General features: G+C 35.8%; 1 protein-coding gene across 6 annotated transcripts in view; it reads right to left on the reverse strand.

Annotated features, from left to right (window-relative positions):
- The window catches only part of ANKRD17 (ankyrin repeat domain 17), a 171,411-nt gene that overhangs the window by 13,944 nt on the left and 137,111 nt on the right, over window positions 1-20,356 (reverse strand). For all 6 annotated transcript variants that reach the window (XM_036927555.2, XM_036927556.2, XM_036927554.2 and 3 more), the window contains 5 exons: window positions 9,012-9,183; window positions 6,693-7,140; window positions 6,067-6,222; window positions 4,384-4,533; window positions 1,411-3,044 (listed from right to left, as the gene is read on the reverse strand). In XM_036927555.2, the coding sequence (XP_036783450.1) occupies window positions 1,411-3,044; window positions 4,384-4,533; window positions 6,067-6,222; window positions 6,693-7,140; window positions 9,012-9,183 (2,560 nt within the window). The remainder of the gene's footprint in view (window positions 1-1,410; window positions 3,045-4,383; window positions 4,534-6,066; window positions 6,223-6,692; window positions 7,141-9,011; window positions 9,184-20,356) is intronic.

The raw sequence follows: 20,356 nt of genomic DNA on the forward strand, positions 1-20,356 counted from the left end.
ATCAGCATTGTGATGATAATTTATACCAAATGAACTTTCTGTAATAATGGACATGTTCAATATCTGTGTACAATATGGCAGCTAATAGCCATATGTGCTTATTAGGCACTTGAAATATGGCCAGTTTACAGCTACTATGGAGAAGAGTATGGAGGTTCCTCAAAAAAATTAAAATTAGAACTACCATATGATCCAGCAATTCTAATTCTGTGAATATATCTAAAGGAAACATAAACACTCATGTGGAAAGAAATCTGCACTCCCATGTTCATAGCAGCATTATTAACAATGACCATGACATGGAAACAACCTTAGTGTCCATTATGGATGAATGGATAAATAAGCTGTGACACACACACATGAATATTAGTTATTCAGCCAATAAAGAAGGAATCTGCCATTTGTGACAACATAGATAGACTTTGAGGGCATTACGCTAAGTCAAACAGAGAAAGACAAATACTGTATTGATCTCATTTATATGTGGAATCTAAAATCAAACAAACTCATAGACAAAGAGATCAGATTTCTGGTTATCAGAGGTGGGGAGTGGGGGAAATGAGAACTGGAGTAAGGTGGTCAAAACATACAAACTTCCAATTAACAGGGTAAATAAGTATTAAGGATAAATAAGGATAAACATAGGATAAATAATATAGAATAAAGTACAATGTGATGACTATAGTTAAGACTGTCATGTGATATATATCACAATTGTTGAGACTAAATCCTAAGAGTTCTCATTACAAGGAAAAAGAAATTTGTTTGCTTTTATTGTATCTGTATGAGATAATGGATGCTAACTAAACTTATTGTGGTAATCATTTCACAATATATTTAAGTCACACTATTATACTGCATACCTTGAACTTACACAGTGATATATGTCAATAATACCTTAATAAAACTGAAAAATTAAAAAAATCATCCTGCTTGACTGAGATGAATTTTTAATTTTCTTTAATTTTAATTAAATTTAAATAGCACATATAGTTAGTGGTTACCCTATTAAACTGTATGGATCTGTACTTTTCTCATTTTTTTTTGAAAGCAAGAAAAGAGTATCAGAAAAATAAAATATAAAAAATCATTTTTTATTTGAAATAAAAGCCAACTTTTGATAGTATCTTATTAAATTAAAACATAAAGAGACCTTTTGAGAGAGAAAAATATACCTGATGAAGACATTTATTTATGGAAATTCAAGATAATATCCACTGTAAACTTCTAAAAAGATTAAATAATAACCCCATACTAAACATCTAATACAACAGCATTTTAGTTAACTGAATACAATACTTTCTGTCCCCATCTGGCCCAGTCAGACAGCAAAAACATTAGAAAATGACCAAGAGTTCTTACATCACTTCGTAATGAGCGGCTACAGAATGTCAGAACATACAAACTCACCTGAGGGACTTGGAGTGGGTCTCTGTAATGGTGGTCTAAAACCTGGAGCTTTGGAAGTCTCAGACTGATGTAAAGGATCTGAATTTGGCAAATAGGAGGATTTTCCTGATAGCATAGATTCTGGTGTTGACTGAGATGAAACAACAGATCCTCCCCAGAAGGCATGAGCAGAAGTAGGGCTGTTTTCAAACAATGTGCTAAAGGGCCCAAATGGTAAGGGGGTGCTGAAATTGGGAGCAATAGGCTTATTTGCTGGATGTACTGAATTTTGACAAGCACTTTGTGTACTTAAGGTTGAAGGTAGCTGGACAGAAGAGGGAACACTGTGAGGTCTTTTAATGTGATTGACACTGAGGACTGCAACAGATGAATTTTGCACTGGAGCCGGACTCTTGTGAGAGGCAGTTGTGCCATGAGAGGATGGTCTAAGAGCAGGGGTTTCCATTTTAGGAGCAGGCTGTGAGCATCCCATTTGTGTCTGAGGCATAGGGTAAGTCACTGGGGCAGTAGAAGGCACCACCACTGGAGCAGAACTTGTTGCCAAAGGAGGAACAGTCATTCTAACTTCCGGGGGAGGAACCTGAGACTGCTGCAGAGATGGTCTTGGCTCCTGAGAAACAGGTCCTGGAGGCTGTGGCTGAGTAGAATGAACTGATGAACTCCCAGAAGAACTGCTGCTGTTTGGAGGTCTGCTGTTTGCTGTTTCTACTACTGGTGGACTACTTGCTTCCTGTTCAGAGGAAGATGCCCCTTTACTTGGAGATACTGTTCCACAATCCAAAGGGCTGTTTCTAGAAACCCCTCCTGGCTGGGCAGGCGGTGAAGGGGAAGATGGGGATGATCCTGGGTAGTGTTCTTTGGCAGTAGGCATAGGGTACGTGGCATTTGTGGGCGCAGTGCTATTGTTGCTCGCCGTGGTTGTGACTGTGGTGGTGGTGGCATTGGACGTCTTCACAACTGTGACAAATAGCTGCCTTCTGACAGAAGGTGAACTAGGGCTGCCATTTGTAGATGTACCAGGCACCGTTGAAGCTGATGAACTGGCTGTAGTAGTTGGACTTGAAGTTAAAGAACCTGCTGAATTCACCTGAGAACCACTGCTATTCTGATTGCTATGGCGAGGCACCATGTGAGGCTTAGGTGAGTTAGTAGCTCTGGCAGGGCTCAAAGGCCTGACAGGAAAAGGACCCCAAGTGGATTGAGCTGGTGGAAAAGTACCTCCAAAGTGGGTCATGGGCAACCTTGGTGGACGAATCTGCTGGAAAGTCTGAGCAGCAAGCAAAGCATGTGCAAACTGTGGAGGAGGATATGCTAATGGAAGAGAAACTGGAAAACCAGGCCTTACATTATTCACTGGGTTCTTAATGGTTTTGTGAGTAGATGCAGAAGAAATTGCAGGCACAGTGAGTGCTGTGGCAGTTTGAGATGTTGATGACAGAGCTACAGTCGTCATTTTAATTCCCATTAAGGAACTGTTAGCAGCAGTGGTGGCAGGTGCTGATGACCCTATTTTGGAATTTGCTGAAGAACTTTTCAAACGATTCTTTGGAATAAGTTCGTCAATTTCTTTGTCTGGATCCTTAATCAAAGCATTGATCAACTGAGTTGCTTGTCTTGTTGATTCAGTGCCACCCCTGTTAGTTGATAAAAAAAAAAAATTAGGTTCAATTTTCCCTACTTTTAAATAAAAGCCTAAATTCATTTGTGTGTTGTGTATGTGCATGTATATGTACAGAGAATATAGATTAACAAAATTTAAGCAGTAATTTTCTGACTACTCTTGATGTATTCTGCAACACAGCAATAAACTGTCCTGACATGTTACTATATTTTTCAAAGGAATAGGAAGTGATTAATTTTCCAAAAATTTATTTTATTATTGTTTCCTTAGACTAAGAAATCACTTTCCTACTGTAAAATACACTACAGGTAGAAAAACCACTGCACTTAAAAACCTAGATAAACCATTAATGTTAGTGTAAAGATAAACAGTTGATCACTACTAAAAAATCAATACAGGTAAACAAGGTAATAATACAACTGAGTAAAAAAATAGTATTTTATTTTAAATACTGGTACCTAAGTTGACCTCATCTATGACATATTTATTAGTGGTTTCTCTATTAGAATGATTATTTAATTACATTGGAAAGATGTCTCGAAATGGGAGAGGAATACTGATAATGCCAACAAGGACCATAATGTCAAAACTTAAGTGTTGGATTTTCAGGAAAATAATTGATTTTAGGGAAAACCTTATGGGAATCCTAAGGGGGAGATTACTCATAAAGGGGATTTGCTTCCCTTTTCTCTACATAAGGCAGGTTCTGACTACCCTCCTATCCCAGGAGAGGGAAAAATAAAATAGGAGGGGAGGATACGTACAAAATCGAGATGGCTAATTGTCTCTCTCCTTTTGAGATAGGCTATATAACAGCCTTTCTTTTACTACAAAGGGGTATCTGCCTCTCACAACCAAGCTTATGATTTATTAGAATATCATCTTTATGCTAAAGATATTCAGGCACAAACATATTCAAGACAAATATCCACATCAAACTTAAATGTATTACTGACTTCATATTCTAAGGACACAATCTAAGAATAACAAATTTCAAATGTTAAGAAAGATGGAAACCTACTACTGCTTAAAAACAATCTTTCTTACAAAGTCTCAGAATAATTTTTAAGAATATCATATGAACAATTTATGTTAAGGAAAGATTATCTAAACCTTTGCCGCCCCCCGACACACACAAAAGAAAAATTCCTTTAAAGCTCTTTGAAAGACTTCACAAGAGCATATAAATTAGAGAAAGAATTGTAACAATTATCTTAAACACTCATCAAACTGCCATTTAAAAGGTATGCTATTAGACACAAAGTTTAATTGAAAACTCCAATGCTTATAGTTCATTAAGCTATGGTGTAATAAAACACAAAGGGAAGAAAACATAAGAGACAAAGTTTTGCCTTATGGTTATTATCCGGTCTCCCGTCTTGTCTTTTTGTTTATCAATATCTATGTGTGCACCAGTGAACTCCCGAATAGCATTAATATTACAGCCTCCTCTTCCAATCACTCTGGATATCACAGTTGATGGAACAGATACTTTCTTTGACCTGTTCAAAAGTTGCAAAGATAAATTAAGATAAATCGCTAGTATCAATGGTTCTAAGGTAAGAGTGAAGATAGCTATGTTTCTGTAAATACAGAATAGGTTATTGTTGAATAGGCCTCCTTGATCTATTCTCACTCTAGATGATAAAAGACAACTGAGAATGAAAGAGCGAAACAGAGAGAGAAAAAAGAGAAAGATAAAGCTCTATAGCAGCTTCTTATCTCATTACCAAAGATTGTTTGCTTTTTTGACTTTCAACCTTCATTAATGCAAATACTAACTTCAAATGACAGACATTGGTTCCTGCCCACATAAACTGACTATGGAAACACAATGTAAGATAACGGCAAGACCATGCCGTGAGTACTCAACAGGGTATCACAAAGAAACATCTAATGCAATCCAGAGAGTCAGGAAAGGCATCTTGTGGGCTCACATTCCTCTTTTTATTCTCTAATATACTAACTGAAAGGATCATATTAAAAATGGTTTCCCTGCATTCTTCAAGAGACATAAAATGATTATCCTCAAATATAGAAATTCTTTAAAGGATGTTTAGCAGTATGAGGAAAGGGAAAAGCCCACTGGAATTTTAAAAAAGCAAAACTCATCTAATACTTGCAAAATTACATTGTAATTTTAGACATTCAGATTCAGGAAAGGTTGATATCAATTTCTGACAAGTTATTATTTTCAAATTAGTTAAGAATTTCTTTTGTATACCACAATATAAAAGGAATTCAGAAACTTACTTTAATACAGAGAGTACTCTGATGTTATGATTTCCATTAGTTTAATAGAATGTGTTTGAGAGACAAAGATAAAGATAAAGATGGGGTTAGGGGGAAGCTGTGGTTCAAAATATGAAAAAAATGTACAGTGCATTTTGGGACTGGAAGTAATAACTTTGGTTCATTACAGCTTTTATTTCAAATAATCAAAAATTTAATTTTTTGATGGTATTTCTGGGAAGGTCTTTAAAATAGGTTATCAAAGATTTATGAGGGATCAAATCCTTTCTGTGCTTGTGGAATCTTCATTCTTTTCAGTTTCTGGGATGCTGTTTTACTTTTTCACAACTATTTTTAAAATCCCAAGCACAATACTTTAGTTCTAAAATTCTTAAAATAAAGGTATCCTATGCTTTAAAGACAAGAATAATGTAAAACCAACACTTACTCATTGTTCATATATTTATAAGTCAGTAATAGACACTACATACTGAGTTCTGAATTACAAAGTTGAACAAGACACAATGTATCACCTTAAAGAACTTAAATTAGTTCTCTACCAAGTGTCAGTACCTATGGGGAATCAAACAGATACCATAATCATCTAACTTTTTATGTAGAATCTTCCAAATTAAAAAGCATTAACTATACTTTTTTCATTTAAAATAAAGTGTAGGTCTCTGTTGGCTAGATTCAGCCTTTGGAATAGTCTGTAGAATTTAACTGTAAGATAAACCACACTTTACTATGAAACAGAGCACATAAAAGGAATGAGGAAAATAACCAAAGAAACTCTCTCTCACCTTCTTACAACTTCCTTCCATCCTTCTTCCCTCTTTTGACCACGCTTAGGACTTGCTACTGTTAACTTCCCATTGGGAGAGGAAAGGGGAGATGGACCAGACTTTGTGCAAGTGGACAGAGAATTACTGGTCACTTCACTGACAGTTTCTGACAGTCTTTAACAGAGAGGAAGGAAAAGTCCATTAAATACATAACAGATGTAGAAATTTTAAATGATAAAGGCAATCTACTACATAATTTTATTTATTTTTAGAATAAATATGGTGAACAAATGAGAAACTTATTTTTCACCTTTCAATACTTGGTATAATATGAAGAGCCATTTTGATGATATTATTTAGAGGTCAAATTTAGCAGAGTTGAATTACAATAATAATCCCTGAGAAACCATAATCAAAACTTTTTTGGGTTAAATTTAACAACCAAACTGAAGAAATTACATAGTAAAAATTATTTTCTCTCTCATTAATACAAAATTTCAAAAATAGCTTATTCTTCAAATGAAATTGTGCCTTTAGCACAAAGATAAATCCTTATTGCGCCAGTTGTTAATGTGCTTGCTTTCCTAAAAATTCAGCCACAAGGATTTTCATGATAAGTAGTAAAACTGAAAACTGGAACTAACTTTGTTGAAGTCTTGCCAGAAACAGATTTTCTCTCCTCCTTTGGAAATGTAACCAGAACAGATGGCTGCTTCTTGCTCGTCACAGAGGTACTGACCACAGCAGGTGAATGATTGTCACTCTTTCGGCTGCTGTTGCTGTTACTACTTTCATCACTGCAGCTGGAAATCCTCATGTTATCACTATCCCCACTCTCACTGGTACTGCTGCTCTTGGACTCTCCATTCACTTTCTCTGGCTGACTATATGAGATTGGTAGTGGATCATCAAATATAATTTGAACATTTTCCGGAGTAATTTTATTTTTCCTGTTTTTCCTTTTTGAACTGGTTGTAGTTATGGTATTATTTCTTTTACCATGGGAACCTGCCAAAGTTGTCCAGGTTGCAGATATACCTATGGTAGTAGTGGTTGTGGCACTTGGAGGCTCTGTCAAAACTTCAGGCTCGTCTGCAAAAGTAGTAATACTGAATTAGCAAGTCCTAGAATATACTTAGCTTTAAGCACATGAAGAAAAATAAACCCGGGACATAAAGTCATTGGTCATTCCAGCATTCAATAATCAGATGGAAATGATTGATCTATTCTCCAATTTGTTCCTAAGTCCTAAACAGTACATAGTAGGCAGTTATAAAGAGTATTTTGGGGACAAATTGGGAAATATGTATGTAATATGTATATTACATATATAATTATTAAACTTCTTGAGTATAATGTCACTGTGATTATGTAAAATACTGTTTTTTTTCTGGGAAATAATACACTCAAGTGTTTAGGGGGATTTCTCATAGTGCATACAGCTTATATGTAAACTGTCCCCTCCCTGACACACACACACAAAAAGAGAGGAAAAAGATTAACTACGACAAATGTACCAAAATGTTAAAAGAATCTAGGTGACATTCAGGTGTTTTAGCATACTAATCCTTAAACATTTCTGACGTTTGAAATTTTTCAAAATAAAAGCCTAGAGGGGAAGAAATTAACAGACACACACACACACACACACACACACAGCATATGTATTTGGTGGTTTAGTGCCAATGGTTCCTCCTGATAATATTATCTCAAATAATCTTTTAGCTAGAACCTAAACCTAGTTAAAAATAATTTTCTCCTTTGAGAAAAATCTGAATATGGTCTGGACTGTAGATGACATTATGGAGTTACTGTTAATTTTGTTAGGTATTTTAAATGGTATTGGGATTATATAAGAAAATGTCATTCTTAGAATGTAAGCTGAATTTTTTTAATTTTTTTATTTTGGTATCATTAATGTACAATTACTTAAATAACATTATGGTTACTAGACTCCCCCTATTATCAAGTCTCCCCCACATACCCCATTACAGTCACTGTCCATCAGTGTAGTAAGATGCTATAGAATCATTACTTGTCTTCTCTGTATATATTGCCTTTCCCGTGTCCCACCCCCTGCTACATTATGTGTGCTAATCGTAATGCCCTTTTTTCCCCCTTATCCTTCCCTTCCCACCCATTCTCCCCAGTCCTTTTCCCTTTGGTAACTGTTAGTCCATTCTTGGGTTCTGTGAGTCTGCTGCTGTTTTGTTCCTTCAGTTTTTCCTTTGTTCTTATACTCCACAGATGAGTGAAATCATTTGATACTTGTCTTTCTCCACCTGGCTTATTTCACTCAGCATAATACCCTCTAGCTCCATTGTAAGCTGAAGTTTTATAGGTGCACTGTCAGGATGTCTGCAGCTTTCTTTCAGACAGCTTAGAAAAAATATGTATACATATTTAGGGAGAAAAAGATAAAGCAAATATGGTAAAATGTTTATTTTTAAGAAGTAGGTACAGAATATTCAGCTATTTTGTTTTATCATTCTTTCAACTTATCTATAGCTTTGAAATTCTTCATAATATAAAACATGGGAGAAGCCAATAAATGAAAATAGCATATTTATACTTTAAGTGCTTAGTAACTTAGAAACCTATTTTTACCTTAACTTACTGATATTAAGGAAATACATTTTTGATCATTATTTACTTAGAATCTAATTTATATGTACTATTGTACTAGTTTGAAATGAACAACTTAGTGATTCATGAATTATATGCATTAGTAAATGCTCACTATGATAAGTGTAGTTACCACTTGTCACCATACAAAGATACTATAATGTTATGAGCTGTTCCCTATGCTATACTTCTATCCCTGTGGCTAAATGATTTTTAATTTGAAGTTTGTACTTCTTTGTCCACTTCACTAATTCACTAGTCCCACTCCACCAAGGAAATATATTTTTAATAAAATGTATTACATGAAACAAATTAGATGGTTATTTAGAAAAAAATACCTTCAACTTTATGCTTTTCTTTTTCTTGAGCAGCTTGGAGTTCAAAGTTCTCTTTATTTTTGGCTTCAATTTCTTCTAGTTTTCTTCTTTGTTCTTCCTTTTTCTTTCTTCTCTTCTCCTTTCTCTTTTCTCTTTTGGCAGCCAAAGCTAGTCTCCTGCTTTCTTCCCTTAACTGTTAAAGGATCAATAAATCAGAATTATAACACTGGAACTTACCTTGGAAAAAATGTTTTCACATACATTATTTTACCATAAGGGAACTGGGATACCATAAAATTCAGTCATCTAGTTCAATTAATTTTTTCATCAAGATCATATTTAGATCATTGTATAGAGAAAATACCACTTTTAAACATCAAGATCAAATTGATAAAAGACAATCTAATTTTAAATGGGTAAATGATAGATACATAGTTTCATAATCACTAAAGAAATATAAATTAAAATAACAATGTACCGTGTTTCATTCTTAAGTGGATATAAGTATTTACATTTTAGGAAATGTAATTTGAAAGCCTCCTATGAACATTACAAACTGCTTACCCTAAAAACTTCCCTATAAAATTACCATTTCTAGTGAAAAAATATATGTTCACTCTCAAAAATATTTTGAGCAAAAGAAATGATTCAGAAGAGTCTGTTTGACTATTCTACAGTGGTAGAAATCAGATCAGTGATTGTTTTGTTGGGGGATGTGGGGGAAGGGGGAACAAGGGGAAGAGGTTAGGTATTGAAAGACAAGGACCAGGAGGAAGCTTTCTGAGGTGATGAAAGTGTTCTACATATTAATTGGGATGGTAGTTAAATGGGTCTATACTTTTGTCAAAACTCAAACTACACTTAAAATGTGTGCATTTGACTGTACATAAATTAAATCTCAATAAAGTTTATTTTTAAAAAAATACATAGGTTCAACAATTTCTACTCTAAAATTAATAATGGTAATAAATGGAAACAAGCTAAATCCATCAATGGGGGGATAAATTAACAACAGTATCCATTCACAGAATACTAGGCAGACATTAAAAGTGTTATAAACATATACTTGGTAAAATGTTCACAATTTATATATATTAGGGGAAAAAAGGCACACTGCAGACCAATGATCCCATTTATAGGGGAAGTGAATACCTTAGGTGGGCCTATTTGTAAGATTACAGAAAAACAGCTTAAGAGGATACAAATAAAAGGCTTATTGGAGAGAGTGGGACTGCAAGAGGGGTAGCAGAAAGATGGTGATTTTCAATTTTTACTTTATGTAACTGACGTTTCTATTTGTTAAAATGAGTATTTCTTTCATAATAAAAAAAAAGTTTCAAAGTCCAATAACATCTCTTAATAAGCTATTTTAACTACTAAATTTTTCTCTTTGGTTCCTAAAATGAAAAATCATCTTCAACTCTTTGTTTACATGTCCTTTAAAAAATGTTTTCAAATTATGTATTCCCTGCCCATAATCTATTGTTCTGTATATTTTATGTGTATTTTAAATATATATGTCAAAACAATGATACTGTCTATGGAAAATGTCACAATGTCCTAACTAATGAAACCAGACCTCAAAGACAATTTCATAATCCAGATCAGACTTACTTTTCATTAGAAAAAGTCTGATTCCATTTCTTAAGTCTTTTGCTAGATATTCCTTCTGCCTATTCAAATTATCCCTGGTAGGGGCCTGAAAGGTTTTGCCAACCTTGAAAGTTTTTATAACCTGGGGCAATGCACCAAAATTGCATTCTCTTGGGCGAGAGATAAATTAGTTGTTCCTGAAAAGGGAAAGAGTTAAGGAGAATCTATGAAACACTGATACTTTCTCAGGCAGATGGATTTCAGGAAATACATATAGAAGTTAAAGATCTAAAAACTGCATCATATGTGTCTGCGCAGCCCAGTTTGAAAAAGACAGATGCATCCCTGTGTTTATCGTGGCACTATTTACAATAGCCAAGAAATGGAAGCAACCTTAGTGTCCATCAGTAGATGAACAGATGTGGTACATATACACAATGCAGTATTATTCAGCCATAAGAAGAAAACAAATCCTACAATGTGCAACAACATGGATGGAGCTAGAAGGTATTATGCTCAGTGAAATAAGCCAGGTGGAGAAAGACAAGTACCAAATGATTTCACTCATATGTGGAGTATAAGAACAAAGAAAAACTGAAGGAACAAAACAGCAGCAGAATCACAGAACCCAAGAATGGACTAACAGTTACCAAAGGGAAAGGGACTGGGGAGGATGGGTGGGAAGGGAGGGATAAGGGCAGGGAAAAAGAAAGGGGGCATTATGATTAGCATGTATAATGTGGGGGGGGCATGGGGAGGGCTGAACAACACAGAAGACAAGTAATGATTCTACAGCATCTTACTATGCTGATGGACAGTGACTGTAATGGGGATTGGGGGGGGGTACTTGGTGAAGGAGAAGCCTAGTAAACATAATGTTCTGCATGTAACTGTAGATTAATGATAACAAACAAACAAACAAAAAATTACTATGCACCTGTCCAGCACCGGGCCTCTGAGGGATGGAGAAAGCTTCCGAGACAGATGGGCTTGGGCTAAGTGCTGACTGGGTGGGTGGGGACTTGCTCAGCACTCCTGCCCTGTCCCCCAAGGGGTGGAAGTGCAGCATAGGGAATATTGTCAGTAAGATCACAACTTCTTTGTATATGTTGTAGCTGCACTTATGGTGGAGGGTCATTGAGGAAAGTACATAATCGTCAAATCACCATGCTGTACACTTGAAACCAATATAATGTTGTATAGCAACTAGATTTCAATAAAAAGATTTCTTCTAAAAAAAATAATCCTGTATCATAGCGCCTAGAAATTTTTGCTGGTTCTCCAGAAGTACACAAACTCCAGTATGAAGACCAGTAAAGGAGGAGCTTTTGACCATTTAAAGAATTGGGTAAAAAACCAGTAATTGGTGACCATTCAGTTCCTAGCTACTACAAGGGAGGAGGTGTAGTATCTGCTTGGTGAATTTGAAAGAAGGAAACAAGCATGTGTGAAGCAATCCAGCCTGGCTTCAGTGGAGCTGGCTGCCTGTCCTCAGGAAATGCTTTCTCTGCCACAGTTACAGTTAGAGAGGCCTACGGTTGTCCTGGTTAGCTCTGACTTTCAATGGGTAAGTGTAAGAGGAAGAGAAGAAGTGGAAGTCGGGGTGAAGGATGTGCCAGAAAAACATTTGCAAAACAACTATGGCTATAAGTATATATTGAATCTCTCCAATTCAGAATTTCCTTCTCTGGCTAATGAAGTGTTTATCTTCAAACTCTTTTGTTTGCATGCCTCTCAAAGGTGTTTTATTTATGTCATGTCTGTCTAGACAGGGAAGCCTTGAGAAAGGTACAGGAAATATCTTTGGGGAATCAAAATAACGTGAAGTTTGAGACTTCTGGCTTAGTCAAGATGGGTTTTCTATTTTGCTGCATTTTTTAATTTGTCCAATGGCAGGTCATTGTGATTGATACTGGCAGGTTACTGTGATTGATATTCAAGGGGGAAGAAACTTTTTTTTTAAACTGAAAAGTTTAAATCAGAAAGCAGGCTTTCATCCAGCCCACCTAGCCTAGATGTGGAATGGGGGTGATGGGCTGGGTAGTAGGCCTTTGTGTGTGGGGGTGGCTGGGTCTCAGGTAGGCAAGTGCCTCAGGCCTTACAGAGTTCAGTTAGTGGAGGCAGCTGGCCCTCTGGGAATAGGGAATTTGGATTACCAAATTTTAGAGTTCGGTCCTAAGAGTCAAGTATTTACTCTTTCTAAATTTTGAAGCTCTAAGGCTGGTGTTTTCATAATCTCTTGATCTTACTAACCCTTTGGACTCAAAAGTGGGGCACAAATTCAGAGCTCCTATTTCTGAGGAGGAGATCTCAAACACTATAGCTGCAAAAGGAACTACAAGGCATGGAATTCTCTAAAACTAAGCAGATTTAGACAAGAGAGATACAGATTAAAGAGGTACCATAATTTTGCAGGTGGCAGTTGAAACTCATGAACTAAATTTCACCAAGGGTTAAGAATTATGACTATATATTGTGTATTGGGTGTTTGTATGTGTGTACACACACACACACAGTGGGGAAGGGGCAGGAAGAATAAGTGAGACTTCAGGAAAGGATAATCAGGCAGAGGAAGACAATCAAGAGAAAATGGCTACAGTGGGTGAAGAGTTTCATAAAGGAAAATCAACACTGATTAAGTAACACAATGAAGTATCAGTAGGAACTGAAAAGAAGTTTCGGCAGTTAAGATGCCATTATGGATCTCTGCCATAGTTCAGTGTAGTAGTAGGGGAGCAGACAAATGGTCTGGGCTGATGATTAAAATTTTAAAAAGCAGAGTCAACAAGACATAGATTATGCTTTTAAAATATTTGGATTTGGAATCAAGAGGTAAAGTTTTCCTTAGGCTGGTTACCTTGGTTAAGTTGTAGGCCAGAGTAGGAGTAATGAAACAGTAGAAACTGAAGATGAAGGAGTATGGGGTAGGTGGTAACAGCTGATATAAGATTCCAAAGAGAACAGATGAAAACAGAGTAACTATATTGGGAAGATACAAGTAGTCTGGAGGTATAGAAAAAAGGGTTAACATTCAGTCTATATCCTATATTTTGTCACAAGGTACATGCCTACTCCTCTTTTCACTTACTGAGGAACTGCTATATGTGAGTGTATGTGGAGAAAGGTAGAGGCAAGTTGTAGAATAATCTCATTGTGGAAAGAGAAAGGACACTAACCCAACTGGTGATTTCTAACTGAGGGTATAGGGAACAAAATGACATGTGAAAGTTGAGCTTTTTAAGATGAGGATTTAAGGATTTAGGGAGAGGCAGTCCAGATTAAAGATATACCTTCAGCAAATCTGAATATAAGTAAATGTGGTAAGTGAAGAGTAGAAAACCATAGTGAGTGATGAGTCCAGAAAACATAGGACGAAAATGTGTGCAATTTCCCCTGCAATAAGAAGACTGACGGTTTCTGATAAGGGAGTAAGGCAATTTCATCTGCGTATTTGAAACTGGAAACTGTGGAAAAGTTAACACTGAAAGAGAATGATTAGACTAAGGACAAAAGGTGGCAAAGGCAAAGGCATTTACTTATTTAAAGAGACTGTTAAGCCTACTGCAATACTTCAGGTAAGGAGTGATAACTCAGAGGAGCAGAATGGAACAGAAGGCTCATAACAGACTGCAAACTCAATTAGAGGTGGTGATGATGACAACATTAATAGAATTAATAGGTATAGGATTTAATATGTGCCAAGCACTGGATTAAGTTAATTTACTATGTTCATTCATTTGATGGATGTAGGGAAAAGGAAGCAAGGATAAATGAGAAGCTCAAAGTGACATCAAGATTTCATTTCTGAATAATGAGTAATGGTATCAACAACAGAAAAAGAAATAGAAGATACCATGGAAAGGGAGGCAGGATTCAACAAAAAGTTAACTTACTATGTACTAAGCATGGTTCTAGTCTCTCAGGACTCATTAGTAAGTGAGTCAGAATATCCCTGACCTCATGAAGCTTACAAAGCTCACATTTACTTGGGTAGGGGAGGAACCCAGATGGTAAACATAATAAATACATTACATAATTTTTAAAAAGGTATTCAGTACAATGTAAAACACAACTAGAGCTGGGAGAACTGTGTATATGGGGACAGATAGGGGGTTTTGGTTTTAAATAGGGACATCAGTATAGGTCTCAGGAAGGTGAAATTTAAGCAAACATCTAAAAGATCCTAAGTATTTCAGGCAAAGAGAATAGCTACTACATAAGCTGTAAGTATGTTCAAGTAGGGCCTGGAATGTTCAAGCAGGCTAGTATGGTTGAGAATGGTAGAAAATGACTTTCATAGAGAGTATCAGGGAGCTTGATTACCTAAGGCATGGCAGGGCTTTTTAAAGACTTTATCTTCTACTCTGAGGGAAAGGCACTGAACAATTTTGAGGAGAGTGATAGGATTTGATTTAATGATTTAGGACTCAAAAGTGCTGGGAAACAGATTACAGAGCACTGATGGGATCAGGGAGATCAGTTAAATGATTACTGCTGTAATATAGGTAAGAGATGATATTAATGACTCTAACCAGGGTGAGAAGTGATGAAAAATGATTGAATTTTAGATATGTTTTTAAGGAAAAGGTAACAAGATTTTCCAATACAGTGGAGGATAAAGAGGAATCAAGGATGACTTCAAAGTTTTTAGCCTGAGCAATTACAAGATAGAGTTGTGGAGTTGGGGTGGGCAAATATCAGGAGCTCACATTTGGACACAAGTACATGCTGAGTAACTAGTTGGATATACAAGACTAGAGTTCAGGTAAGAGGTCTGGTCTAAAGATACAAATTTGGGATCAACTGGTATATATTTAAAGTTAAGAAGCAGGATGAAATGCCCGGTGGATAAGGGAGATCATGTAGTAAGCTAAGGGGCTCACCTAAAAGGAGAGAAGAGAAAGAACAGGCAAAGGAGACAACAGAAGGAAGATCCAGAGAGGTAGGAGAAAAACCAAGTGTATATAGTGTAACAGAAGCCAACTGAAGAGGGTATGTTAGGTGTTACTATGCTTAGTAAGACAAGGACAGAGAAGTAATTATTGTATTTAGCTACATGAAAATCACTGCAGACCATAAAAACACACAGTTTTGGTAGAGTGTGGGAGTTGAGAGCCTGGCAAGAGTAAATTCAAGAAGAAGGAAAAAGAATTAGAGATAACCAAAAGAGATAAAAAAGTTTTACTGCAAAGGGGAGCAAAGAAATGGGCTTGTAACTGAAAACTGGGGAGGGAGTTTGCCAGAATCAAACTTTTTAAAGATTAGAGAAATAAGGATCCAAGAGAGGGGCAAAAATGACTTAGGAGAAAGAAAAGAGAATTGCTACACTATGTTTTTGAGTAAGGGAAACCAGATAGGAAGTAGTTCACAAATGGAGGGACTGTTTACAAAAAGTTTATTTAGTAACTGGTAGGAAGTATATGGGTACAGGGATTGCTGGGAGGGTGGACAGATGGGGTAGGGAAAGTCTTTGACAGTTTTCTGATGCTTCAGTTTTCTTACTGATGTAGGATAGAAGGCTATCAAGGAGAGGATATATTGGAAATCAGAGGCTAAAGGAGAAGGTAATAAATAATGGTTAGATGAATTACAGAATGAATTAAACCAGTGAAATATACCTACACTATTGGGCAACATTAAACAATTCAGTGTCATACATATGAAGTAAAATTAGTTGCCAAGATTGAGTGTTTTTTTTTTTCTAGAAAAATTGTTACTAGGATACAGGTGAGAAAAAGGTGAAAGAAAAGAGTAAGGAACAGTAAAGGGTGGGTAGGATAAATGGATCCTATAATTCACTGGCAGGTATTGTCACGATTGTTGGAGGTAGAATTCTAGAGGAAGTAAAGTTGAAAAGATAGGAGGTGATAATCAGAATAGAATGTATAAAATTGAGATTGTGGGGTGAACACATGAAAGGTTTCAGGTGATGGCAAAAAACCCAGGTGAAAATTATCTAATGGGAGTATTTTAAAAATATACCCTATGTAGCTCCTTAAAAGTTTATGAAGAAAAAGGCAGGGGGAAAACCAATAAGTAATAAAGTGGAGGGGTGAAACAAATATATCAAACATGGAGACCACAATATCCTAACTGCCAAGAACATAATCTAGTTGTTAAGTGTATTAAGAGAAGCAATTAACTGCAAGAGGATTCTTTAGTTTGACCATATGAATTCCTTCCTCTAGACGGGAACTCTTCTATAAATATTCAATAAATAAATGTTTGTTGAATAAGGATAAGTGAATCTGATAAATATAATGGGCAGTATTCTCAGCTTCAGTTTTTACAAACCTGTTATCCAAAATTTTCCAGTTAGAAAGGCTGATCAAAGAAGCATTTTTTATACAAGCATTAAGTTACTCATGCAGAACATCCACATAGACCAGACCAAGACCAACATAAAAGATGTTCCTAAATCAGAAATGGTAGAGCCAGAATGTACTGTCTCAAAAGGCAAAAAAGTATGCCTTCCCAGATATAAATCATAAAGAAAAACATAGTGAACCAAAACCTTGTTCAGACCTCATCTGATAATTTTCAAACAGAAATACAGGGCTAGAGATCAGGAAAGAAGAGTCTCCTCTTTAATCTAGAATTCTTTAAGCATCACACCCATTTGAAACCATTTATAAAGCATTAGTGCATTCAGAAAAATCGATTTACACGTAGTTAATCTGATTAAGAATTACTTATCACCTTTGAGTTTTAATATTGTGTAAAAATATGCAATGATATTTGAAAGTAGTTCCTTTCGATTTGCTTTCTGAGGCTAAGTCTTAAAAGCACGAATATCATGGTTAAGAAATGCTGGCAAGAATTCAAAGAAATGACATTCATGTATTGCTGACTAAAGTAAGAAAATATTCTGGAAGTATCAAATTTAGGATATATTGAAGAAACTTACTCCATAAAAATAAAAGCACCAAAATATAAGGAAATATGCATAACGATGTTTATTGAAACATTATTTGTAGTGACAAAAACCTGGAAACAAATTTACCATGGAGTCTATTCTGCAGTTACTCAAATCACTATAAATTGGCAATATCCAACAATTGCTGAGAGAGGGAAAACAAGCATTAGAGTAATATGTTCGTGTGATTTTGGTTTTCCAAAAAGTACACCATCTCCATATATGTAAATATTTGTTCAACAAATTAACTACCTACAACATGCCAGGCACCATTTTGTGGTGCATATATTCTAGTGGAAGAGACAAACAAGATAACTAACTAAAATGTAGTATTTAGAATGTTAGAAAGTGAAAATAAAGAAGGGAAAAGAGTAGGAAAACTGTTTGTAGAAGGGAGACTAAAATATGAAGCATCTGAAGGGATGTTCAAAGCAGGAGGCACAGCAAGAGCAAAAAGAATAATCAGTACAGATGGAGGAAGGTGACCAGAAAAAAGTAATGAAAAAATAAGATCACAGAGATGTAAGGAATAGTATGGTGGTCAGCTCTTAAAGGGTCTTAAAAAGACTTTAGAGTTCAATATTAGGTATCTAACTTTAGTTACCTTACAATCACGGCATATGTTTTTCTTTAGTTATCTTTGCATAATTAACAGTTTAAACCGAGTACATTATTGAAATAAAGAAAAAAGAAAAAACAACAAAGTTGACTGAGAACAGACACCTTTAATAGAATATCTCCTAAAATTGCTTCCTGACTTTGTAATCCACAGGAATGCAGTAAATCCCTACATGTATTTCTAATGTACTGTGTAAACATCAAAGCTATGAAAAAATTAAAGATTTTATTTAAAAACAAGAATCTATGCCTCATGTATAGAAAGGATGTTTCTAGATTTATAAAAATGCAAAAAGAAACATCATCATGAAATAAATATTACTTTGAGATTACTGCACTTAAAAATAGAAGAGTAATGAAAAAAACAGGATATTATACTTCAGAAAGAAAAAAACTAAGAAGCAGGTTACCTTCTGTTATGGGAGGAAAGGGAACCAGGGAATTTAGAATTAAAAAAATGGACTAAAATCCTAGCCTAGCTTAGGCAAGTTAACTTAACTTCCCATAGATGAAGTTTCTTCATCTGTAATACTAGGGCAATATTTTTCCTGAGAAGGCTAAAATAATACTTCTCTATCATACAACATGGCCCTATTATGTTGCTTGGTATTTAGTAGGCATTAAATAAATATTAGAGGAAAATGAATATGAAAATAGGTCAAGTAATAGTTATGGTGATTATAACAATAACTACTCTAATGTGCTCATATTCTTTTAAAACTTCAAAATGGCCAAAAAAGTTAATTTTTTGTTTGATGAGAATCTAAGTTAGAATTCTTTTTAAATGAAGAACCTCCGACCGAAGCAATCCTGAGAAGGAAGAATAAAGTAGGGGGAATTACGCTCCCCAACTTCAAGCTCTACTACAAAGCCACAGTAATCAAGACAATTTGGTACTGGCATAAGAACAGACCCATAGACCAATGGAACAGACTAGAGAGCCCTGATATAAACCAAACCATATATGGTCAATTAATATAGGATAAAGGAGCCATGGACATACAATGGAGAAATGACAGCCTCTTCAACAGCTGGTGTTGGCAAAACTGGACAGCTACATGCAAGAGAATGAAACTGGATTATTGTTTAACCCCATACACAAAAGTAAACTCGAAATGGATTAAAGAGTTGAATGTAAGTCATGAAACCATAAAACTCTTAGAAGGCAACATAGGCAAACATCTCCTGAATATAAACATGAGCAACTCCTTCCTGAACCCATCTCCTCGAGAAAGGGAAACAAAAGCAAAAATGAACTCATGGGACTACATCAAACTAAAGTTTTTGTATGGCAAAGGATATCATCAACAAAACAAAAAGGCATCCTAGAGTATGGGAGAATATATTTGTAAATGACATATCCGATCAAGGGGTTGACATCCAAAATATACAAAGAACTTACATGCCTCAACACCCAAAAAGCAAATAACCTGATTAACAAATAGGCAGAGGACATGAAGAGACAGTTCTCCAAAGAAATTCAGATGACCAACACACACACATGAAAAGATGCTCCACATCACTAATCATCAGGGAAATTCAAATTAAAACCACAATGAGATTGAGATATCATCTCACACCAGTAAGGATGGCCAGCATCGAAAAAACTAAGAACAACAAATGCTGGCGAGGATGCGGAGAAAGGGGAACCCTCCTACACTGCTGGTGGAATGTAAGCTCGTTCAACCATTGTGGAAAGCAATATGGAGGTTCTTCAAAAAACTAAAAATAGAAATACCATTTGACCCCGGAATCCCACTCCTTGGAATTTACCCAAAGAATACAACTTCTCAGATTCAAAAATACATATGCACCTCTATGTTTATCGCAGTACTTTTACAATAGCCAAGGTATGTAAGCAACCTAAGTGTCCAGTAGTAGATGAATGGATAAAGAAGATGTGGTGCATACACAAAATGGAATAAGAAACAAACAAATCCTACCATTTGCAACAACATGGATGGAGCTGGAAGACATTATGCTCAGTGAAATAAACCAGGCGGAGAAAGACAAATGCCAAATGATTTCCCTCATTTGTGGAGTATAACAATGAAGCAAAACTGAAGGAACAAAATGGCAGCAGACTCAGAGACGCCAAGAATGAACTAGTGGTTACCAAAGGGGTGGGGTGTGGGAGGGCGAGTGGGGAGGGAGGGAGAAGGGGATTAAAGGGTATTATGTTTAGTACACATGGTGTGGGGGATCACCAGGAGAATAGTGTAGCATAGAGAAGGCACAT

The sequence above is a fragment of the Manis pentadactyla genome, chromosome 5, assembly GCF_030020395.1.
Source record: "Manis pentadactyla isolate mManPen7 chromosome 5, mManPen7.hap1, whole genome shotgun sequence".
In the NCBI taxonomy this organism is placed as follows: Eukaryota; Metazoa; Chordata; class Mammalia; order Pholidota; family Manidae; genus Manis; species Manis pentadactyla.